At 43.5% G+C, this 24926-nt stretch overlaps 2 protein-coding genes across 5 annotated transcripts; both read right to left on the reverse strand.

The window, feature by feature from the left end:
• Positions 1-2097: 2097 nt before the first annotated feature.
• rbm14b (RNA binding motif protein 14b) lies at positions 2098-9697 on the reverse strand. 4 transcript variants are annotated; one of them, XM_085759912.1, is made up of 4 exons: positions 9571-9697; positions 6412-6764; positions 5023-6067; positions 2098-4565 (listed from the first exon to the last, which is right to left on the reverse strand). In XM_085759912.1, exons 2-4 carry the CDS (start codon positions 6758-6760, stop codon positions 4244-4246), a joined length of 1716 nt encoding a protein of 571 aa, XP_085616038.1. In that variant the 5' UTR covers positions 6761-6764; positions 9571-9697; the 3' UTR covers positions 2098-4243. The 4 variants fall into 4 exon arrangements, with proteins under 4 accessions (XP_085616038.1, XP_085616039.1, XP_085616036.1 ...); XM_085759913.1 differs by having other exon boundaries at positions 9462-9582; XM_085759910.1 differs by having other exon boundaries at positions 3366-4565; positions 5023-6088.
• Positions 9698-11081: 1384 nt separating this feature from the next.
• Positions 11082-17325, reverse strand: ccs (copper chaperone for superoxide dismutase). Its single transcript, XM_085759914.1, has 8 exons — positions 17142-17325; positions 16782-16854; positions 15459-15596; positions 14585-14759; positions 13204-13264; positions 12668-12745; positions 12442-12545; positions 11082-11750 (listed from the first exon to the last, which is right to left on the reverse strand). The coding sequence occupies exons 1-8, from the start codon at positions 17274-17276 to the stop codon at positions 11588-11590; spliced, it is 927 nt and encodes a 308-aa protein (XP_085616040.1). The 5' UTR covers positions 17277-17325; the 3' UTR covers positions 11082-11587.
• Between the last annotated feature and the right edge of the window lie 7601 nt (positions 17326-24926).

Here is a 24926-nt window from a genome sequence, read left to right on the forward strand (position 1 = left end):
TGGAGAGGAGTTGACTAGCGGGCAAAAAGGGCGGGGGGGGGGCGGGAAGGTGGGGGTGTTACCGCATTGTGCCAAGCCTCACTGATCAATGAAACACCATCCGAAACGCACACACACACACACATCCACACACACTCACTACACTGCAAAAACTCAAAATCTTACCAAGAATATTTGTCTTATTTCTAGTCAAAACAAATCTCATTATACTTAAAATAAGACTCATCACATTAAAAAGTAGCTTGTTTTTATACACTTTTTACTTCTTTCAAGCGTATTTTCACTTAAAATAATCTGATAGTGGGGCAAGTTTTGCTTTATTATTACAAGCACAAAAAACATGCTTTCACTGGCTAATTTCTCTACTTATTTCAAGTGAAAATTTCTTTGAAACAAATGAAAATTATCTAAAAAGAAGTTCATTTTTAGGTGATGAGTCTTATTTTAAGTGGAAAGAGATCAGTTTTGACTAATAATAAGACATTTTGACAAGAAATAAGAAGACAAATATTCTTGGAAAGACTTTGAGTTTTTGCAGTGTAGCAAGCAGACACCAGCAGGACAGAGAGGGCACAGTCAAGTCGCCTTGTGTGCTGATGCGAGATAGGAGTCAGTCTTGAGGGGAGGGGTCAGGGGGGGCCCTAAGACCCACACCACCACCCCATCCCATCCATCCGCCCGCCAGCTAGCCCGCCCGCCCGCCACCCCCACCGAGGAGAAGCCCAAGGCCGTAGGTGTGGCACTGCCATGGCGGCAGAGGAGGGAGTTACGGAGTGGGTAAGGAGGGAGGTGGCGATGGTAGAGGAGGAGGAGGAGGAGAAGGAGGAGGAGGAGGAGGAGAAGGAAGAGGAGGAGGAGGGGTGGTGGGAGTGGGGGTGTGGGTGTTTGGTCAAGGCACAGTCAAAGGAGGGGGCGGCAGGTGGTGGTAGTGGTGTTGGGGAGGGGGTGAGGTGGGAGGTCAGTGCTTTTTGGTTTCTGTTTTGTTTTGTTTAGTTTTTTCATTTACCTTGGTGGTGAAGAGAGAGAGAACGAGTTCCCACTGCGATGGCGTCGCGCTAAAAGTCGTCCCCATGGCTCACGCCGCCGCCGCCACGCTCACGCACGGCTGCACGCTGCTGGCCGTTCCAGGTGGTGGTGGCACGGTGACCTAATTCAGTTGAGATAGTTAGTTCAGAGCTGGACTGTCGCGGCGTGCTTTTTTTTTTTATCTTTCTTTTTTTCTTTCATCTTTTCTTTAAGCTTTTTTTTTTTTTTTTTTGGCGGCAAAGTTACAGATTATCACACATGCAGGTCTGAGAGTAGAGTGGACACAAAGACACACGGAGGGAGGAGAATTTGGTGCAGCAGGGGAGAGACCAGACCAGACCAGACCAGACGCACACCCATCAAACCCCAGGAACAGGACTTGCTCCACAGATCAAAATGCGCCCAGGCCATTCTATCTGTATGCCTCTCCCCAGCTCTCAATGTGATTTCACAGTGTGTGTAAAAAAAAATCCTTTCTGCATTGAAATCAATTTCCAAAAAAAAAAACAAAAAAAAAACGGGGGAAAAAACCCATAGCAAGCTTTTCTTGCCAGAACTCAGTTCTGAAATGCATTTGCTCAAGCAAACCCCCCTTCCACAGACAGAAATGTTTCGGTTTGCACACAGTTCGAGAGGCTGGAGAGAGAAAGGAGCACCAACCCGCACTTACCCTGACCAAAGAGAGCAAAGCTGGGCCAGCATCTACACCTGTCTCCCCCTGGGTCCCCAGTCAAAAGGGTCTGGTGGTCATTTTACACAAGGAGAAACAGATAGTGGAGAAGAACAACATAAACAAGAAGAAGGGGAAATGTCCAAACCCTTTGCTTTCTTTTACCACAATAGTCAGCCAAACATTCTTTATTATAATAAGGTTTATAAGTATACATATTCTCAATAAAAAGCATGCCGATTGTTTTGTTTGTTTGTTTTTTTTTTACTTTTCTTTTTGTCTTTTCCTAAAAAAAAAAAAAAGGCAAAATTAAAATACTTCTCTAAAAATAAGGTCTCAAACATGGCAAACAAGACATTTCGCAAACCACATAATTCTACAAAGGATGCAACTGGTATGTGTTTGTATATATATGTATATACGACACAGAAAGATTACACTGTGAAATGCAAAAAGTCACCGAACCACTAAAAAAAACCACAGGTGGTGTGAGGAAAAGGGGAGGAAGGTGGGGAGGAGGGAGCGAGGCAGTAAGGTGATGTCTGGTGTGTGCGTCAGACCCGATGTCAAACGGTAGCCCGAAAAAAAAAGAAAAAAAAAAGTGATTGTTTTAAAGTGGTCGTAGGAGCAGATGGGCGAGGACGTACCACCTGTACTCTAAAGTCGAGCTTTACTTATCCCATCGTGGCAGAGCCCACCAATCAGATCCAACGTCCACATATATACTTTTTTTTTTCTTTTTTTTTGGCAATTACAATCTGAAGCAGGTCTGGTATTTGGTGGGGGAAAATATGACGGGTAGCTGGGGCAACTGGAAGACACTGCCCCATCTCTCGTTCCATTGGTGCTATCGTTTCTGCTTGAAAACCAGCAGCTTAATTAATCGTGAACCTGCGAGGAGGCTCAACGTTGTGGCTTTTTCAAAACCCTCATGATATGAAACAAAAGTAAATAATATACACGAGCAGGCATCCACGTATATATACGTAGAGTCTTCTGGATACTTAGCTCATTGAAATGATTAAAAAAAGTTAATGTCGGAAAAAAGCACTTAAAAAAATGGGAGATCCCTCCACTTAATGCACTTCACTCAAAGCTTATAGGCACATTAACTGAGCTTTGTCACATATTATTTTGTGTTTCCCAACAGGACGCAGTGTAAAAAGATCCTTTGTAAACAGCTCATTCAGTAGTCACACATGAGTTTGTTTGTTTTTTTTCCCCATTTACAATTCATTACAACCCAGTTTGACTTGTATTACATGTAAACTACACTATAAAACAAACAAACACTATTATTATTATCTAATTTTTTTTTAGAAAAAAAGAAAGGCCTCTGAACATGAAGACATGACGACTATCTACAAAAGTCACCGTCACTGAAATCCGGCTCCTCCCATAAACTGCTGACCCTGTACCTTTATACGAGGAGCAGGAAATAAACTGCTGACTGGGTGAAAGTGTGAAGAAGAACAGAATAGAAGAGACTCTACACTGATATTTACTGTCAGAGGTAGGCAGCTGTTATAGAAAGAGAAAGAGAGGTGAAGCAGTGTCTTTCAGCGTTGCAGTTAAAGGGGAAAAGGTGAGGAGAAGGGGGAGGAGGAGAGGAGGGGGGGGTTCAGAAGAAGGGGTGGAGGAGGAGAGATTCAAACATACATTACAGTACGTGTTATGTGTGCTTTACGTTTCATTGTAGGTTTTTTTTTTTCCTTTTCTGCAAGGCGCAGTCCTAGCTGCTGCTGCTGCATTTTGTGTGCTGCAAGGTCAGGAGCCTGCACATCTCTCTCTCTCTCTTTCACTCATTCAGACTCACTACATCCACTTCACATTCAAGACAAAAAAAAACACCCCCACCCCTGCCCCCACAGACAAAAAAAACAACAAAACAAACAAAAACCATCAACCTTGGTTCTGTTGGATACAATGCAATGCAGCCGGTACACAATAACGTGTTTTTGTCTTTAACTCCCCATCTGGTTACATTACAAAATTCAAAGTCTTCAACATAAGGCAAAAAAGGTTTTCAAACTAGCTGCCCTAACTGATCATCTAGGCCTAAGGAGGATGGCTGAAGAAGGTTCAAAACCAATGTCTCTGTAATCATAGATTTGGCCGTAGAAAATCATGACTGGGTTGCGGAAATAAAGGCATATGAGACGACTGAGCGGAGTCAGTCTAATACTGGCACAAGTGTGAGACTGGCACGATAAAAAAGTAAAACTGAGAAGCACAAAGAATGCCCGTACAACAGATGAGAGCCCCCTCCCTCCCTTACATGGCTGCACTGTGTGTATGCGAACAGGACCGAGGTTTGGCGCCGATCAAGTCCCTCATAAAGCTGGTTAATAAACCCAAGCCCCCAGTTTCAAACCCTGCCCCTCCCACCCCCAGACTCACGCACACCCTCACGTACACACACATACAGCTGCTGTAAGGAGGTCAAGTTTGGGGGGTGGTAGAGGAAATGTGGGGGTGGGGGAGAGGGGGTGTTCAGGGCAAAAGAGGGAGGGTATGGGGTGGAGGGGGGCAGAGAGTTGTGTGCGACTATCGGAAGGGGGGCTCAGGCGTGTGAAGGGAGAGTTCGGGGCGGCGGAGGATGGCCTCCTTGCGCGTGGGCGGCGGCAACGGCGGCTCATACACCCTGGGCGCAGCCATGGCGGCTGCCACTGCCGCGGCGGTGGGGACCACTGGCCTGAGGGCATCCAGCGTGGCGACCTGCTGGCCGGACATCGCTTGCACGGTGGGGACCCCCGGCATGGCCTGCACGCCCGGCATGCCGGGGATGGCGGTCACTGCGCTCGGCGGCGGGTAGGCATACTGGAACTGAGGGTACTGCTGCAGCTGCTGGTAGTACTCCGCGTAGTACCTACGAAGAGAGGGCAGGGAGGGGGTTGTGGGACGAAGAGGAGGGGTCAGGTAGAGGGACAGCAAGGGCATTGATGGTAGCACTGAGTGTAGCGACGCAAAGAGAGCAACAAGAGAGTGATAAAGCAAGTAGGAAAAATACAAAACGGCCTAACGTACAACATTGATAACAATACAACATCTATCGCCCGTCTGCCCGTCCTGGGTGAGGCATCCCTCCTCTGTTGCTCACTCTGAGGCTTCTCCAACTTTTTCCCTGTTTAAAGGGTTTTCCTCAGTCGATGTGAGGGTCTAAGGGCAGATGATGTTGTTGTAAAAACGGGCTTTACAACTAAAACTGGCGTGCCGTGCCTAAATCAGCCCTGAGAAATGTTCCCACAAGGTTGTGGAAGTAGAAGTAGAGAAGTGAAACTCTGGTGTAGTTTCAGAGGTGACAGTCAAAGACCCTCATCTCCTACCTGGCCATGGGATCCTCCGCGGCCTCGGCCTCCTCTGCTGCGCGCCCGGCCGGCGTGGGGAGCAGGGGTCGGCGTGGCTTGGCTCTCTGGTACATGAACGGCTTCATCACAGGATCCGGTAGCAGAGGCGCCGACCTCCGTAGGGGACTGCGGTCCCGCTCCCCGGACTTCGCCGCGGCCGCTGCTGCGGCGGCGACCACCGACTGCTGCTCGGCCACAACCTGCTGGCCCTGGGCGAAGTAATGCGCCTGCCTGGCTGCCTCAAAGATGGCTGTGGTAGGGTCCGCTGCTCCCATGGCGCTTATGTGAGCGTAGGCTGGTGCGGCGGCACCGTAAATTGCTGGAGCTACACTGTAGGCGGGGTTCACCGCGGCCGCCGCTGTTGACATGTCTAGTCCAGGAGCAGCAGCCAGGTAGACTTGAGGGTTGCCCACGGTCGGGGTGTAAACTGGAGTTGAGTAGGCTGCCGCCGCCGCCGCCGCTGCTGCATGTGCCGCCGGAGATGCGGCCACCTGGCCGTAGATGTTGGGGGTCATGGAGCTGTACATCTGTGTGGCGCCTGACGTGAGAGCCGCCTGATTGGCCACCGAACCGTAAAGCTGATTGGCAACATTGGCACCGTACACCTGGCTGGCGAGAGCACCGTAAACAGCAGGGTTCACCGGGTTTCCGTCGGTGCGTGTTCCCGTGGTGATCCCGGTGAGGGCCGCGTACGTGGGGTCGAAGGTGGAGGTGTTGTAGACTGAGTTGTGCACGCTCTGTTGGACCTGCAGCGGCAGCCCGGCGGCCGCGGCGGCGGCAGCGGCCAGGACCGCTGCCTGGCTCTGGTACTGCTCCAGAGAAGGCTTCCCCACAGGACACTCCCCGGCGTAGTGACCCTGCTTCCCACAGTTGACGCAGGGGATTTTCCCCGTCGGCGCCTGCTTGCTGGGCTGGACCTTGGACAACTCCACGGACAGGGGGCGGCCCTTGAACGAGGTGCCGTGCAGTGCCTCGATGGCCTGGAGGGCGTCCTCCTTGTTTTCCATGTGAACAAAGGCGTAGCCTGCGGAAGAGGAATGCCTGGCTGTCATTGAGCACAGGGACAACAATTAGGATCAAAGTGGCACTGCCACAAGTACTTACTCACTTATTACCACCTCGTCTATCTTTACAACTAGCGCAGTGGAGATTATCTTGTTTTGCACACTGAGAACTTTGCACTGTTGTATCATAACATATCACTCTCACTCTCACTTGTGTTTACCATCCATAGACACTCTAAATCTCTCAACACTGTGATTCAATCTCTTACCTGCCCTACTGTACAACCTCACTCAAGCAAAACCTAAGAGATAAGTGACTGGGAGGTTTTAAAACCATTCACACGTTACCAAGTTCTTCACTCACCTTTGACTTTGTCACACTCAAGAACTTTCCCAAACGTCTGGAACAGCTGCTGCAGATCTTCGGTGGTGCACATCCCGCTCAGGTTGCCCACAAACACCTTGGTGGAGTGCAGCGGCCGTCCCCTCGACTCCTCCACCACCAGGTTGCGTCCGCGAAACTCCCGTCCATTGAGCTCCCTGATGGCGCGCTCGGCGGCGCCCTCGCCCTGCAGGTGGACGAAGGCGAACTGCCGCAGCACGCTGCAGCTTACCACCTGGCCGTACGGTTCGAAGATGGCCGACAGCTCCTCCTGGGTGGTGTCCAACGCCAGGTTACCCACGAAGAGCTTCACTGTGTGGCTCTTGTCCATGGCGCTGCGGAGACAAGAGAGGAGCGGCGGGCTTGAGTGCGGGCAGAGATAAGTGAGAGGATTAACGACACGGGACAGAGCCGCGGCGTCAGCGCTACGGTCGTCTGACAGGCCGGAGCTGGAGGGAAACTGGGAGCTGGACATGGCTGACCCAGCTGTTTACTTTCTTCTACTCGGCCTACAAATGTCCAACAACTGACCGCAGACCCAGAGGTCAAGCTACAACACAAACTAACCAGAAACGCAACAAGTTTCCAACTTTAACAGCTGTATGGTTAGGGACTGACTGTATCTACATACGGTATTGTGAGGAAGACTCGCAAATAAAGTTATTTTGGGAAAAAACATGTAAGAACATTTTGAGAAATTCAGAGGAAGGACAAATCTCCATGGATCCAGTAGCTGTTTTACTGAAAATACTCTGTTAACTCAGCCCAGTGTTGCATGCTGCATGCTCTATCGATGGTTGCATAAAAAGATAATTACGATAAACTACATTAATCCTAATCCCCCACAATCCTTCAGTGGTTTGCAGCACAAGTCAAACATGTCTTTATGATGGACTTTGACCGCCCAGCTACAGCTACAGTTACCTACTTTCACAACCAGTTATCACTTTAGCTACCTTAGTGAGTGTAGTACTAGTTTATATTTGTGTGTATGTGTAGATAATATAATTGTATGTACAGTATGTGTACATGTACGCACGCCGGGGTGAAAAGCAGATGTGTGAATGTCCTGTTCCTGCTACTCCAGCTATGTATCAGTGCACATGTATGAGGTAAAGCTCAGTGTCCTGTCTCTGAGGTTATGGTTGTGATAAAGCACATTAATATGACGCCAGATTAACATTCAAATGTGACACATTTGAATGTTAATCTGTGAATTATTCGCTTTACTGCGTTTCTTCTCCTCCTGTTTGTTCTCATCTGTTACTTCTTTATTCTTATTCTGGTGATGAATTCAACTGATCTAATTCCTGTTATTAGCTATTGTCTGTGTTTATATTGCCGCCACTACTATTCCTCTTTCCCATTTCCTCTCTTCTGTCTCTGTCTCTTCCTCTGTGATGCAAAACCCGGTTGAGGCCGATGGGCGCTGACCCTGAGTCTGTTTCTGTTCAAGGTTTCTGCCTCTGAACAGGAAGTTTTTCCACATTAATGCTGCCGATTACTCAACATTTGGTGGGAATTGTTGGCTCTCTGTAAATACTGGTGGTGCTATTTGAGTTACTGTTAGTTACTGGTGGTGCTATTTGAGTTACTGTTAGTTACTGGTGGTGCTATTTGACTTACTGTTAGCCTAAATATGTCACTTACTATCTATGTCTACTTAAATTTTCTGTTTTTACAGTGTTGTATCCTGTGTCATATCCTAAAAGCCGAACTAAGTGGGTACAACAACTGCAAAATTGGCCATTTTAGCCAAATCCTATTGCCTTGATTGCACTTTACTTAGATGTAACGATGCCTGAATGTATTATGCATGACAAATAAATGACATTTAAATAAAGAATTTAGACGGACAAGCTCAGATTGCACGACAGAAACGAGAGGAAACACATCAAACGCCTCTGAGACATCTGAACATTTTCAATATAAACGATGGATCACAGGCGGCTGGAAGGAGATCTTGAAACGGGATCTGGAGAGGAGGCTGTGATTACCTGTACAGCTATGACTCACACTCTCACACAGGAGGCAGCCAGGGATGAGGAACACACACACACACACACACACACACACAGCAGTGCCTTGTACAGTACAGCGATGAAAGCCTGAGCAGCTGCCTCATGTTTTTTCTTTTTTTCCCTTCTCTTTCCTCTAAAAGCTGCAGGTCAGCCTGAAGGAGACAGGTCGGCCAACACCTTGTCCTCCTCCTCCAGGACAACCTTTACAGCCGGCTGTAAATCTAAGGCCGCGGTGGAAACATGACACCAGAGACTGACATTTCTATTTTTTGGTTAAGTCTCCAGTCAGCTGCTCCTCCTCCTCCTCCTGCTGTTAGAAAATATGCCTTTATCAGCTTCCCTGTTGTCTGCTGCACTGTACATATTATACACATGTGTGTGTGTGTGTGTGTGTGTGTTGCATATGGCTGCTGCATTAACTCTGGGGTTCATCTCAGGCAGAACCAGAGGGAGAAGCTGCTTTTTTTTTCTGATGACGCAGCAGTTAACGCTGAGTCAACACATTTCTCCACCGCTGGACTCGTTTACAGGCAAATAAAATGAAAGAAAAAGAAAGAAAGAACAAATAAATAGGGGAAACAAGCGCCAGGCCGGGCCCTGTTTAAACACTGGCCACGTTTACTGTTGCTGCTGCTGGTTGTGGTTGTGTAGGGGGGAAACTGTGAATGGCGAGACCGAGATGCTTGAGAGAGGGAAAAAAATAAAAAAGCAGCAGACGAGAACAAACCACCGAGAGAAGAAGCAGAAGAGTCACACACATACACAAACGCTGAATGTCACAATGGAAACCGATAAACCTGCTCACAAAAGCCGAATATCGATACAAGTGTAGCGGCTTATATCAACAACACAATCACATTTTTCCGCACTGGACTGGACACAGTGTAACACCGAGTGGTTCCTGTGCAGCAGCAGCGGCAGCAGCGGCAACAACGCGGTCAAACCAGAACCCGTCGCTACAAAAACACACAGCGATGTGGAAAAACAACAACAACCGGATTTACTTATTACCTCCCTCCATGCGGCTCGGATGAGAATAATGCTGCAGAGAGAAGGAGGAATAAAGAGAGAGAAAGGAGGGGGAAAACAGACGATTAAATAAAAGGATCTACCATCTTACCTAGGCGGTGCTGTATTTCAAAATGGTAGCGCCTGCTTCCGTTTGAGCGTCGGGCATACTGCTGCTGCTGGAAAGGCTGCAGAGGGGGAGGGCTGGGGCTGGAGCTGGAGCTGGAGCTGAGGATGCTCAATACTTACCAAAAAAAAAGAAAAAGAAAAAAAAAAGACTTTAAAACACGTGCAAGTAAACAAACCACACAAAGCCCTCTGTGAATTTGATAAGTTTATTAAAAAACTTCCAGCGAGAAGTAGTACCTGAACGCCTCAGGGCTGTCTGTGTGCTCCCCACGGGAGACGCAACAAGTGAGTTCAATTAAATAAATCATTATGTGCAATGAAGAAAAAAAAAATATATATATAATAAAACATAAATTAAGTGAGAAATGGGTGTAAATAAAAGGTTTATACAGCAAAGACTCACACATTCATGTATAAAAGAGGGATGGAAATGTTATGATATAAAAAAAAATAAAGCAGCTTAGTTTCTATCATCTCAAAATATCAAATACTAAGTGAATATGTATGAAAATAAGCTAAATTATTTCTTAAAAAGCGACATAACATTAGAAATCGTTAGTTTCAGCCCTCTCTATTCATGTTGCATTCACAGCTCAGAGAGAAAATGGGAAAAGACATAGTTCAATAAGCTTACTCAGGCATTACCAGCAGATGACAGATGCTCAATCTATAGATCAATGTAAAATAAACGAATAAACACACACTCTTTCCACACACTCATATTTCATACTCAATCTTTATGTCTTCATCAAGAGGAAAAATATATTTGTGCGTCAACAGAAATCAACAAGTGTCAGAAGCTGTTTTACATTTCAATAATCATCACAAACAACGTCTGAGGAGAGAAGACGACAGAGTGAGATCTGAATAATAATAATAATAATCATAATAAAGAGTGGATTTCTTTCACTTCATGGCTTTAAAGTCATTCAAAGAAACTGGACTCTCAGACACCATGATGCAAAAACAGCTGAGCACACAGGTCCTTAAAAGCCCCACCCCCTCCCGTCCTGAAACTTTTACCCCCTGTTGCCCTTTCACTCTGGATGGAATTTGACTCTCTCTCTCTCTCTAGCTTGGTCTAAGCTCCCTTTACCCAAGTCGCTCACACCACCTTATGGATTTTAAACGAACACTAACGTTGTGTGTGTTTGGATATTACACTTTGAGTTTTAGCTTCACTTTTCCCACTACTTGTTTCTTTTTTCTTTTTGCCCTCTAAAGTCCAAGACGACGCTCTGTGGTCTGACAAAGTTTGGTCAAGTTACAACTTCCTCTTCCAGTGGCAGATATTTCAGTGCTTTGTGGGTTATTTTTAACTATTTTTTTTCCTTTTTTTCTTTGCTTTCGAGCTTATCTGTACAAATTTCACAACACTCAGAGTTACAAAACTGACCCAGGGGAGCCATGTAATAAATATAATTTCAGCAGATTTTCCTCCTAAACTGTGATATGTGGATTTTCTTTTACCAAAACATAACCTCTTTTTTTCAGATCAGCTGAACTACTCAGAAATATTCCCACGTATCCATAGGCAGACAAGTATCACTGAGTGGGAGAGTGTTTTTTTTCTTTTTTTACTACTGCTGCTGTTTTCAGGAGGCTCAGACTCTCTCATAGTAAAGTGAAGGGGATCCATCCACAGCCAGACTGGATACCTAACGTTTCACATGTGCATTGTGTTACTGTTGGGACAGGTTAATATATAATATAGATCTATATAACAACACAGATAATAACATTTGGATAATCAGAGAGGACTTTTTACACATCTGCTTTAGTGCATTTTAAACGCTCAGAGGAATCAAACTGTGCCTGAAGGAGCATCTGATTGTATCACAGAGGAAAAACTTCAAAATAAAACATAAGGCCGATATTTCTCTTTGGTCGTCTCTCCAGTGTCTCGTCTGTAAACATGTTCCCTCAGTCGCTTCCTCTCCCTCTCTCTGTCCTCTGTCCACGCTGTGTGTCTGAAGTGTCGTCGTGTTCCCGCCGGAGGATCACAGGTGAGCCGCCGGCGTCTCTCCGTTGGTCTTGGTGCTTCGGCCCGGCCCGGCTAGGGGCCGGTCTCTCTCCTCCCACAGCGTCACCCCGTCGCAGGCACAGATCTGTTTGGGGTTTTGGAAGAGGCCGGCAGACCGGGCGATGATCCCACAGGCCAGTCTGTTCAGGAGAGACGACGCGTTAGCAGCTGGTTGTACAGGTGCAGCTCAATAAATCAGAATATCATGGAAAAAGCCATTTACTGTAGTTCAAGTCAAAAAGCCTCAACCAAGTATTGAGTGCATATTTAAATGGACATAGTTTTTAGAAGGCCAACATTTCCATATTAAAAATACTTCTTTTTTCAATTGGTCTTTTGTAATATTAAATTTCTTTGAGACACTGAACTGAAAACAGATTAAAAATGCACATTTTTTCAACTGCATTCTGTTGTGTGTGTGCATGTGTGGTGAAAATGGCTTAATATATATGATTGTCTACTTGCTGATTGATTTTTTAGGATTGTTTTATATTATATACCTGTTGTAAATCACATTGAGTCTGCCTTGTGCATGAAATTCGCTTTATAAATAAAGTTTGTATTGAATTGAATTGAATTGAATTAAATGTAAGCCATAATCATGTAATGGATCTATACAACGGATTAGTTTCACTTGTTGAATTGAATTACTGACATAAATAAACTTTTCCATGATATTCTAATTTTTTGAGATGCACCTGTTTTACTGAAGATTTTTTACTGCTCTGTTACTTTGTTTAATTATATGAAATATAAATATATAAAGTTCAACCATAATGTTAATTTAAAAAATCATCTAAAGCGTCTGGTGTCCACTCTGTGGGCCGTCACCTTTCCCCAGAGTTCCCAGTGTGTCTGGACAGAGGGTGGGTTCCTCGGCCCAGGTCGTCCTCCCCGGCATCCACCACCAACGACCGGCCAATCACATCCCACACCTGCAGCGGGAACACCATTTATCACATTATTTGTTAATATAGACACTTTTGCTTCCTTTATCTTCATTATGCTCCAGCCAAATATCAATGTGTGTTCATGTGTGTGTGTGTGTGTGTGTTACCTTTAGCTGAGTGTCTTCTAGTCTGAACGCGGCTCTACCATCTGGTCCAGCGACTATATTTCCCAGATCTCCGACATGCTGCACAACAATAGAGCCGTACACACACACACACACACACACACACACACACACACACACACAGTGACACACGGTGAATAAATCAACCCGAGAGAACAAAACTGCAGCTCCCTCACACACTTTATTGAAAATCTAGCACCTGAAAGCTGGAAAAAACGGCTCCGGAGGGACATATTTGGCAACGTGGGATGGAGGGAGGGAAGGATATCCCATCATCCACTTGGCTTGTGTTGATGTTTTATTATGGCTCGGAAGCGTTTTTTCTTTTTTTCTTTTTTGCCAAAAACGTATTACAGAAGAATATTTATTTACTTTATCCTTCTCTCTCTGATCCTCTTGACACCCAAATGCTCTGGGCAATACTAATAATCATCATTTAAGCTTATAAAAACACAATTATATGTGAAGTTATCCAAACAAAGCTCTGGCAGTGGTTGTGTGTGTGTGTGTGTGTGTACCCTTTCAGAGTCGCCTGGTCCGCCGTGTTGCCTCCCAAACGGGTTATAGTGCTCTCCACAACTGCAGAGAAGACAGAATTATGAGACATAATAATATCAGTAAGCAGTGTGGATTTAATTCTGGGTGCTGTCGCTTTCAATGTGTCATTTACTGTGAATAGAGCAGCAGTGGAGTGGAGTGGAGGGTGGGTGGGTGCTAGTCTGGCTTGACTGGTTGAATCATCAGGACAAAAGATGAGTGACTATTAGAAAATGTCCCTTTTTTTCCAGTTTATTTATCAACCATTGTTGCCATTAATGTCTGATTTTAATGGTCAAAAGATAGATTGGAAACAGAGAACGGAGTGACCAGTGACAAAGGCAACCATGACATCCCTCAAAATGTTGTATATTGTAATGAGATTTTTTATTTATTTATTTGTTTTTGCTTTTTTGTAAAAAATAAATTTAGCCTCAAATTGTTCACATTATGATTCTGTGGCAAATCGTGTTCCCATCTGCCCGACAGGAAAAAGTGCTGGTTTCATCTTTTCCGGAGCCATCTGCCAAACCAAACTAAGCGGACATCATTAAAATCAATGGTTATTATGAAATAAATATTTAGCACTGTTAAAATGTCCAGGAAACTTTTGTGTTTGGTGCCACATGGAGAAAAAGACCGGATGGAGAAAGTTGTCTTTTTAATTGCTTCAGCACCTTATATATGTACATATATACTGTATATATATATATATATTTTTTTTTTTTTTAATTGTATTTTCTTCTTCAATTCATGCTGGTTTTAAACTTTTAATAGGTCCTGTCTCGTCCTAAATGTGTCAAGCAAGCAACATGACATCGGGAGAACAGCTTCTCTGCCTAGGTGTTTCATGGAAGTGACAATAAACTGAATAATAATCAATAAACATCAACTTTTTAATAATTTAAAGCCCCTGTACAGACTTTTCATTTAGTGTTGATTTTGGCGGCCCCTGTGGACGAAAGCGGCGGAATGAAGACTGCATTTCCCACTGTCATGAAGACGTTTGTCTGGCCGGCGCGTGTAGATTTGTTTTGGAAACATCAGAAAGAAGATGGGACTTGCTTTTAGCAGTGTAATGTATCCATTCGTATCGTTTCGCCAGTGGTCTGACCCGACCATGCCTTCCAGAGGTATAGAATTAGACTACTTAGAAATAGCGTATCTTCACACTGATGGGCTCATTTGCTGTTGTAGGTAACAGAGACACATCAGCAGAAACCAGAGACTTTTGCGTATCCAGTTAAAAGCTCCGTACAGGGGCTTTAACTATAGAAAAATTCAATTTAATTTAAGATTCCTCATATAAAACGAACATGGGTTTAGCTCCTGAACTCTCAAACTGTGTTTTTGCTCCTATACCTGCTGCAGTCCTGCGTCAGGTCGCCCAGCGCGTGCACGTGGAGGCCGTGGGGGCCGGGCTGCAGCCCATCGATGGTCCCGTCGATCAGGCAGCGCTCCTCCGACAGCTGCAGGAAACGCACCACGCCCTGGATCTTCCTGACGCCGTCCAGCATGGCCACCGCTGATCCCAGATCTGTCAGTACATAAAAAAAGTAAAAGAAAAAAGAAAACACACATAAATAAAAGTGTTTACATTTAGATTCTTCTTCTCACCGAGCCGACACACTGCTCAGTTCACATGTGGAGGAAAAAAAATGCATCACAAATGCGTCTCGAGTGACTGACTGAGATCAGATCATGTCACCTCGCTCACACTAGATTTATCTGTGGGAAACTGTGAAAGCTGAATGTCACACTGTGCGCGCACACACACACACACACACACACACACACACACACACACACACACATACACACACATATACACACATATACACACATTTACACTTACAGAGCAACAGATTGTACCTATATTTGTACAAACTCCAGATCCGTATCTGATGGGGCAGGAACGAATCGGCCGTGACCGACTGTGTGTGTGTGTGACTGTGATAAACATTTACCTCAGAGCTGATCTGCCCCCCACCCCCCTTCCTCCTCCTCCTCCTCCTCCTCCTCCTCCTCCTGTGCTCTGTGACATATATTTACATTCACATGCAGCGTGTCCTTGACCAGCTCTGACCCTCAGAGCGCCCTGAACAGTGATTTATTCACCCCGGACGTCTTTTACTTTACAACCGAAACCTGAGCTCCTATAGATTTGTTTCTGCTGTTTTTTTCATAATAAATAGATAAATAAATAAATGTCAGTGATGGTGGTTTGATTTCTCACCTTGCTCTGACCCTCCGATGCCCTTCAGCACCGCCCTGCGCCCCGTGCTTTCTATCAGAGCCTGGATTTCAGCGGTGGTCAGAGCGGACTCCACCAGCACCTCCTCTCTGCCGACGTCGACCGTGACGGACTTCACTCCTGCAACACACAGGAGAGAGACACACACAGGTAGACGAGGAGCATGAAACCTAGTACTGTACACAGCGACGTGGATTTAATTATTTATTATGGTCACATTCATGGTCTAAAACCTTTAAACCTGTGTGGATGTGGCTTGTTAACTGTCGTTTAGTGAGTTGGTTTTATTCTACAGGTCACAATGAATGTTTCCTGATAGGAGCTATAAAATTTGGAATTAGTGTTCGAGTCAATGCTTCTATTATTTCAGCACTTTATCACTCTAATGCACCATTAATACTGACATTTTTACTAATAATAGCAAAAAATAATGTCGATTTCGCTGAAAATTGAATTGAAAACCTGCTCCATTCAAGCATAAAGTAAAATATCATGTCATCATTTCTATATAACTGGAAACACTGCTCTTCACATGTGTTAAATTAGCAAAACTAATTGCACATTTCGCAGGCTCAGCTGAGCATTTACACTAGTTCAGCATTGAAATTAATTATTCGGAGGTGCAAAAAAAAAGAAAACGCTCTATTTCATAATTGATCAGTAACACTTGGCTCATAATAATCTCTTGAAACTTTCCCGTCAACAACCGAGTAATTTAGTAGCAATTACACAAAAAGTTCTGTGACTCATTTTATTTAGTTTTAGAGTCGAGTTTAATAATTGACTTCCTGATAAACCCTCACATCTCAAGAAGTTGCTAATGGAATATTTATTACTCACCAATTTACAATTCATAATCACTGCTCTGCTGCCGAACTGTCTTTGTACATTTCATATTTTGCACAACTCCCACCTGAGTATAAATAATTGGAAATTAATTAACTGATCTGTTTATCTATAATTAGTCAGAATGATTCACTTGTTTACTAGAAACTTCTTAACACAGGGTTTAGAAGTAAACCAGAATTTAAAGGCCTGTAAATGAAAGTGTTTATATTCAGTATATTATCTTTTATGTCTCACTTGTTGCTACTGTATGTGCACCACTCAGTGTTGCAAATAACATATTTACTGTCCAGAGGTCAGACATACATACAGTAGTATATAGACACTCACATTATCAGCTCGTGTTATGCTCCTCTGCTGTGTCAAATACCAGGAATTAGACAGTGACCAATAGATTTCAGAAAGTAAGCGGTGGCTGTGTATCTAGTATCTGCAAATGGGGGCTTCACACTGTCTCACCTGGTTTCCCCTCCAGAGCTGCTCTGACTTTCTGCGCACAGCTCTCACATGTCATCTGCACCGCAAACTCCAGCTGTGGGGAAGAAGACAGAGGCTGAACATCTGTATATGTTAATAATAATAGCTAAACGGTATAGTAGGTACATGTGTGGCTGTGGGTGTGTGTGTTTGTGTGTGTGGAAGGACAGTTATCTAACTGCGCAGTTGCTAATCATGTCAACCAGCTGCACATTAACAGTCACATCACAACAGCATCCAAAGGAGAGAAAAAAAACAGGCATGGTTTTGTTTTGGCGGTATAATAACAGGTGAAACGACGTCGTGACGTGGTGAAACGTGAAGAATAAACGCCGGTCAAACCTTGGTGGGCCTCTCTGTCTCCATGATGTAACCGCTGGTCGCCGCCTGAGCGATGAAAACAGAATTAAAGAGAAAACTTCCTACTTTTCGAGAAACGGAAACGAACCAACTGGACCTGCCACCGGCCGCCGCCATGTTGGTGAGGTCACAGTGACGTGACGTCGACGCACGTTGCCGCCGCCACGTGTCGACTCGCCGCCACTGCAAGATGAGACCTACTAGACCTCCTCTTGGCTTCATATCAGTAGTCTGTTTATTTGAGGAATAAGTGATAGTTTTTTTTTTTTTAAGTGGCGGAAAAAGTTATTAAGTAGGCCTACTCGAAAGAAGTATTCAAAATTTTATTCAAGTGAAATATCAGTAGGCCCACCTAATTCAAAATAAAAGTAGGCTTATTGTGCATATTTTTTTCCTGAAGTTGCAAAGTACCTTGTAAGTAATGGGATAAATAATCTGAGGGTACAAAAAAAGAAAAGAAAAGAAAAGAAAGAAAGAAAGAAAGAAAGAAAAAAGTGCAGTATTTGTACAGCAGAAAATGGAAAAAAGTAAAGGCAGGAAAAATGTATTTGTATAGTCAAGCACATTATCACACACAGAGGTCATTCAATGTAACAGAAATAAAACAGATCATAAAAAAAACCTTATACCATTATAAAACAGTATTAAAATAATATAAAAACACAGAATATAAAATAGGTAATAGGTCATCAAGTGGGCTAAACACAGGAGCCTCAAAATTGAAAGCAAGTGCAGTATGGATCCTCATCATCATCAAAAAATAAAAACATAAAAACAAACAAAACAATGTATTTGAATTATTTTCAATGACACCACAAAACATCAAAAACCCACACAGCCTTATAATGTAATATGCCTGTTGCACTTAAATGTTCTAGTGTGGTGTACATTTTACATTCAATTTGATGATTTTCATTCAATCAAACGCTGTTTATTTATGTCTGACATGTTTTCAGCTGTAACTATAACAGCCTTTCATATGTGTCTCACCTTATTCACCAGTGTGCACACTTAGACCAGTTGCTCCTCTGTTGTGTTGTGCTGCTGAGGGACCAGTCCACCTGCAGACACCACCAGCAGCCACAGGTGTCACCAAAACCAAACTGGTCTGATGAATGATGATGATATCTTACTAATGTTCATGACATCAGATCCAGTGAATTTCAGACCATGGTGAAACGAGTATAGAAACCAGCGGCTGCCTCGGCCCATCAGTCGTGTAAAAGTAAACCACACAACAATAGACACACTGCAGGTGTTTACCCATAGAGTAAATAAATCTACTGGGTCAGACTTAGGCAGGAGGAGGGGGAGGGGGAAGGGGTTATGTGGATATATAATACTGTAGCATATGGATAAGACTAACTGACCACAGAGGTTGTCAGCTGTTATGATGATTGCTTCCTGCCGTACGTGGCGACAGCGGCGGCGGCCTCCAATTCCAATTTCATAATGTGTACAGATTATTGTCACAGAGGCGATCTGCAGATTAAAGCTCTGCCTTTCATATTGTGAGACCACCGCTAAGCAGATGACTGATTCCCAGGTTTTAAGAGACTCCAAATCAACCAGTGTGTGTGTATGTGTGTGTGTATATATGTGTGTGTGTCTATATGTCTCTCTCTCTACCTCATAACATCTTTCCTGACAGCACAGATAAGCCACGGGAGATACAGCAGCAGCAGCAGCAGCAGATGACCGTGATGTGGTGTGAAATCTGGGTCACAACTCTAAAATAAAAAAACGTATAAATTGAAGAAAAAAAAAACCTTCCCCTGACTAAATTTGGGATGATACGTTTAGAGAGCGACACACATACTACAGTATATTATCTCCTGCCACTGTGCATGTGCATGTGCGGGCGGCCGTCCACTGTGGTGTGTTGTGTTGTGCGAGAACGCGTCCGTCCGTCCGTCCACTACGTCAAAACAACACACAGAGGCCGATGTTTTACACAGGAGAGAGCCGAGCGGCGGCTCAGCGAGAACAGAGCTCCTTCTGTATGCGGTGCCTCATTGGCTTTGGCCTTTGACCTCGGTAATATGACCACAGGCCTTTAAGAAGGCTGAGCCAGTGTGCGCCAGGCTCAAAAACACATAAGCACTACCTTTTATGTGTGTGTTAGTGAGTAGGGGGGAGACACACACACACACTAACACACACTCAGCAGCAGTTAATTTATTCAGCACATGGGAAACTGTCTAAAACCTCCGGCCTTACGTTGATCCTGCAGCACCGAGCTCTCCGTTCAAAAGGAGAGGAGGGAGAGGGAGAGCTGCAATGACACCTGAGCCCAAGGGAGGTGGATGGGGTGGGGGCTGTAGGGAGGGGGTGTGGGGGGGATGGGGGTGGGAGGATTTCATTAACACACATCGACATATGCGTACAGAAACGACACAACACACTGAAGAGAGAGAGAGAGAGAGAGAAAGAGGGAGAAAGTTGGAGAGAAAGCTGTGAAACCTAATCACGACACGAACACCGTCCCCTGCAGATTCAGGGAGAGAAAAGAGGAGCGAAGCAGAGGAGAGAGTGATGGAGGGAGCGGATGGGAAAGAAGAGAGAAGAGGAAAGTTGAGGAAAATGGGAAAAGACAGCAAAAGAAAGAAGTTGACAAAGAGAGAGAGAAAGAGAAAGAGAGTGTGTGTGTGTGTGTGTGTTTGGAGAGAGGGCAACGCTGACAGGAAGTGTTGACAGGCCTGTTTGGAACAGTAGAGGTTTTATCTGTACTAAATGAGCCTCTATCCCCCACTCGCCTCGCCCCATTAGCGCTGACCTGGAGTCTGTTATATTTTCTTATTAAAGAAACTTCAAGGAGGTGAATGAGGCCTGCGTTTCGGTGACCAGTGCAAAGGAGGAGGAGGAGGAGGAGAGAAACAAAGTGTTACTTTTAGAGGCAAATCGAGACACAATGTTCTGCGAAGGAAAAGCAAAAGAACACACACAAATTCACATGCAAAACACAACCATGACAAGACAAATGTATAGTCAAATGTGCTGGAGGGAATAAAAAATCTATATCGCCTCCTCTCAGACAAGGTTGATGGTGGAGTGCATCGCCAATCCAAATTAACTTGAAGTAGCATGGTAACCTAGGAAATTTGATTAAAAGTCAATAAGGCCTGATTGAGGCTCACTATGCATGTCGTGCTTTGGGCTTAAACTTTCATCCAATGACTGTAGCTCAAAATCCCACATTAGTATCATCATAAAGTGCATAATTTGCATTTTTCTGTGGTGCAAAATGCTGTTTTTTGGTTCATTGTAGACCGTTTTGCCAAAATTCAACCAAAATGTTGAGTTTAGAGGAGAAAATACAATAGAACTAGATTATATTCAAGTTATTGTTGCTAATGGAAAGCAATATGTGGTGCTAGTATGTATTATCATATCATATTGCATCATATTGTATCATATCGTATTATATCACATTGTATATTGTATCACATTTAGTTGTATCATATTGTATCGTATTATCATATCGCATTATATCATTTCACATTGTATCATATCGTATTGTATCATATTGTATTGTATCACATGTATCATATTGTATCATATTTAATTGTATCACATATTGTATAATTTACAAATTATATCATTTTGTGTTGTATCATATTATATCATTTTTATTGTGTCATATCATATTGTATCATTTCATACTCAACCTATGTACAATCTACAATGTCATATGTAATATATTGTATCATATCAGATAGTGTCGTATCATATATGTTTTGCATTTCATTATATCATATGTATTGTATCCTATCTTATCACATCGCAACATATCGGACCGTATCGTATAGTATTGTTTTGTATCATATTCTGTGTTGAACTGGAGACCATGAGCAATAACATTTCATTTCCCCTGTATGTGCGTCAAATACTCAGTGTTGTCGTTTAGTCTCTAGACCTCAAGTCTGAGTTATATCTTGAGTCCCAGAAGTTCGAGTCCCTGTCTGTGTTTGGTCCCTTTCACTGAGTCAAGTTCCAAGAAGGACTCCATATCCGAGACATACAACAACATACAAGTTTGGCTCATTGTGTGACTCAACAACAAAACAAACACATGTGCACACACACTATAAACTAACAAAAAAAATACCATGAACCGATCCCTCTATTTTCTGGTCTTTACACTAATAACACAGAACAGGCTTGCTGCCTTCTCTTATGCCTTTCCAGTTCATACGGTGAACGCTGGTACTGAACACCACGCTCCGGTCCAGAAATAGTAACATGGTAATTTTAGATGAGTTAATACCAAAGGTGTAAGGGCTGCGTTTGTGCTGAGGTCGAAATGAACACATGAATGAAATATTATCTAACATGTTTACAGGAAATAGTCGACCAACAGCTTATGGACAATGATTTTGTGAAAGGATTGGAAATTGAAGATCGGAGGGTGATTGTTAACTGTGAATGAGTCTTAGCTGCATTTCTTTCACACCAGCCTTTAAATATATTGGATTACCAACTTAAACATGAAAATACATTACCTTTTTGTCAGTGAAAAAGCTTTGATTTTTCTTTATTTTTGAATTTTGACAATCAATCTGAACTTGGTCACTCTAATTTTATGCATTTAACAACATTTTTTAAAAAGTAATGTGTCATTGCTTTTAGATGACAATGCTGCAGTTTTACCCTGAACTAAGTTTTGAGGTTTGTTGTTTTAATGACAGTTGAGCAGTTTTGAGTTTCTCCAGCAGGATTTGAGGCTGTTAAACAAGCTTTAAAATGCATGCTTGTCAACCACATCCCAAACTTTGCAATGGGATATTGCATCGTAAAAGATATAAAGAATACATTCCTTACAATACAAATAGTATATACGAAATAAAATGGAAATTTAAGAATCATTTGTCTGCACTTTGCTGGAGCCTGTCAGTGCAGAGAGAGAAGGGTGAAACTGAGTGACAGAAATAGTTAGAAATTCATGGAGTGCAACTGTCAATAACACCACAAGTGCACACATTTTATAGCCCCGGCTGATCCCAGAGGGAATCAAACCATTGACCCCTGGCCGTGCTTCACCGGCGACGCCACCCACAACCTTGCGGCGCTGAATTATTCAGCTCCCTGAGAGAGGAAAGAGTGGCGGGGGCCTGTTAGCGGTGTGAGGGACCCCGCAGAGGTCAGAGTAATGTCAGAGCCCAGCCGGAGTGCTCTCCATGTCTGCTGATTGCACCCTGACAGCTCAAATGGAAGATGAAGCCAAGCGTGTCCAGGGGACGGCGTCGGTCCCCCCACCACCCACCCACAGCCCCTCTCACCCCTCAACCCAACCCCTCCCACCGCCTCCGCTTGCGCAAAGGGAGCAGGGGGCCATGTTTGTAAAAATGCACGGTCTGTGACTTTGTCCTGGTTTCACTTTTTTCCTTTTTTCTTTTTTTTTTCTTCCATCCTTTAGAAAAATACAAAAGACACGACCATGACATTCATTCTCTGTGAAAAAAATAATAATTATGAACACTTACTTTGGCTTTTTGTAAAAAATGGCAGAAATAGTGAAGGTTTTCTTCTATTTCTTTTTCTTTTTTATCTGTCTCAGTGCACAGGAGGCTTTTAAGTCAAACTCCAGAGAGGGTTAGCATTTGATTAAGCTCAATTATCATAAAACACCTCTAAAAATAATAAATCTCTTTCAGAGCTCAAGTAAAGTAAATATAGTTTTGGAATACACATTACTGAAAATAACCACAACAAACACAGTTTTATTGTGTGTCCCATGAGTTTTCAGTCCCTTCTCCACTTTTGCTCATTTCATGTTTCCTGCGAGAAGTCAATAAAATCAGTAATAGGGGAGAGTAAATATTGCTTCGCTCATTTTAAGGGGCAATAATTGACTTGTAAGAGCCTCTTGTATCAGTAGAGAACTTTTACACTGACAGAAAATAATGATATTTTTCATAAATATGTGTCCCTGTATTTTCCGATCAAATCAAGCACGGACAAAGAATAATAAACAGGAGAGAATGAAACAAAAGAAAACATATTATCAATCAAAAAGAACAACAACAACAGCCCCCCAACACATATTGTCCATTCAGCACAGAGGTGTCACGCATTATTGCTGAGGCACAAACAAGCTTAAAACAATGAATAATATCGCCGGCAGGCTGTTTAACAAGCTGCGGTGAACTCAGCTCATCACACACAGAGGATCAATAGGAAGAAGAGACAGCGTTGCCTAATCAAAGTCTACCGTTCGTCTCTGGAATAATGACCCATGTGGAGGAGGAGGCAATATGCTGCAGCAGCAGTGTTGGTATATATATACCAAACACAATACCTCATTTAATCATTACACCCCTGAGCCCGGATCATTACTCAAACAATCTGTCTGTCATCGCTCGATGAGCGTCCACAGCCTCTCTGGGGAAGAAAAGAAAAGAAAGAAAAAAGAAAAATCAGGATACAATACAAATATACAATCAAAAAGCAAGTGGGACTTAATAGGAGGTAAAAGCCAGAAAGCACAAGAAGGTCACAGCTATAAATTGTCTTCTAAGTAGGCTACCAGTGAGCCATTATTAGTCTGTACTGGAGCTGTGTAGGAGATGGATAATATGGAAAATAAAGTGAAATAAAGTCTTGTAAAATTGCTGTCGAGTAGGAGAAACTCATGATGGATCACTTGAGAAATAAAATGTGCTCATATTAATCTTCCACACATACGACACAGTCAATATAAATGTAAATTAATCTGTGATACTATACAGAGTGTTGTCGGCTTGGTTGCAGTAAAATACCACAATCAGTCGAGGCCGGACGCTGGAAGTTTGATGAAACTGTGAGAAAAAATGGATTAAAAAACAAACAAAAGTATCGCAAAGGAACAGTTTAGAAATATTTACTTTTTTTTTTAAATAATCAGATACAGAGCAGCACAGAAGTGACTGGGACTATGGGGAGAGATATGAGGGATAAGATTTAACAATAGGCCACTGGTGCGACTCTTGAGAACATGGTCAGACTACGGTGGCCCTGAAAGTCCAACACACTGCAACTTTGGGAAAACACACACATAAATACACAAATGTGTTTCTGGGGATGCAAAAAAGTGACAGACAACATCAGCGTGATGTTTCACAAGAACATGTTGGCAATAATATCTGAATCATGAGATATTGATATTATAAGAAAAACCTCACTTCCGTCACTTTTTTTGCGTTACTTCCGTTGTGTTGTTGTAGTTTTTACAGTGTGTTTTCTCAAGCAGTGCATTGGCCTCTCAGGGCCACCGTAGAAAATGTCTGTCATGTGTACGATCACTGTTTGTTGGCTCCTTTTAAAGCAATACTAAAGAACTTTCATTTTTGGTTGAGTTTGGCGGCGGCAGTGGACCGAAGCGGTAGTGTTTTGCCTGAAGAAGGACCCCATTTCCCTTCCTTGGTACTGACCTGTTGATCTGCCTATTTTATGATTTTGCAATCAGTATCTCCTCGTTCATGGTGTCAACGGGGTGAAATGGTGTCTGAAAACCTCTGACCTGTTGACTTCAGGCCTCAGCCCATTACAACATTTAAAATAGAAGCTCTGCGTATGTGTTGCGGAGGGCTGCCGGGTGCTGGAGCCGTGACGCAGCGGAGCCGGAGCCGGTGGAAGTTCACACACTGACTAGAATAGAAACGTATCCCGTTAATCTCCCTCTTTAGTTTTTTAGTCTCCTCAGACAAAACTTTTAATTTCTTTGGTTTTCTTGCTGCTTCTGCCATGATAGTGGTTATCCCACATAGGCGTTCGCATTGACTTCCGTGT

The sequence above is a fragment of the Trachurus japonicus genome, chromosome 18, assembly GCF_045865225.1.
Source record: "Trachurus japonicus isolate A0001 chromosome 18, Traja_1.0".
In the NCBI taxonomy this organism is placed as follows: Eukaryota; Metazoa; Chordata; class Actinopteri; order Carangiformes; family Carangidae; genus Trachurus; species Trachurus japonicus.

Coding starts and splice junctions, on each gene's coding strand:
- ccs (XM_085759914.1), bottom strand. CDS start 17,276: ATGGCGGCGGCCGGTGGCAGGTCCAGTTGGTTCGTTTCCGTTTCTCGA. Junction 13,265..14,584: donor CTGACGCAGGACTGCAGCAG/GTATAGGAGCAA, acceptor TCTTCTCTGCAG/TTGTGGAGAGCACTATAACC. Junction 12,546..12,667: donor TAGAAGACACTCAGCTAAAG/GTAACACACACA, acceptor TTCCCGCTGCAG/GTGTGGGATGTGATTGGCCG.
- rbm14b (XM_085759910.1), bottom strand. CDS start 6,760: ATGGACAAGAGCCACACAGTGAAGCTCTTCGTGGGTAACCTGGCGTTG. Junction 6,089..6,411: donor TGAGTGTGACAAAGTCAAAG/GTGAGTGAAGAA, acceptor GCTCAATGACAG/CCAGGCATTCCTCTTCCGCA. Junction 4,566..5,022: donor GCGGAGGATCCCATGGCCAG/GTAGGAGATGAG, acceptor CTCTCTTCGTAG/GTACTACGCGGAGTACTACC.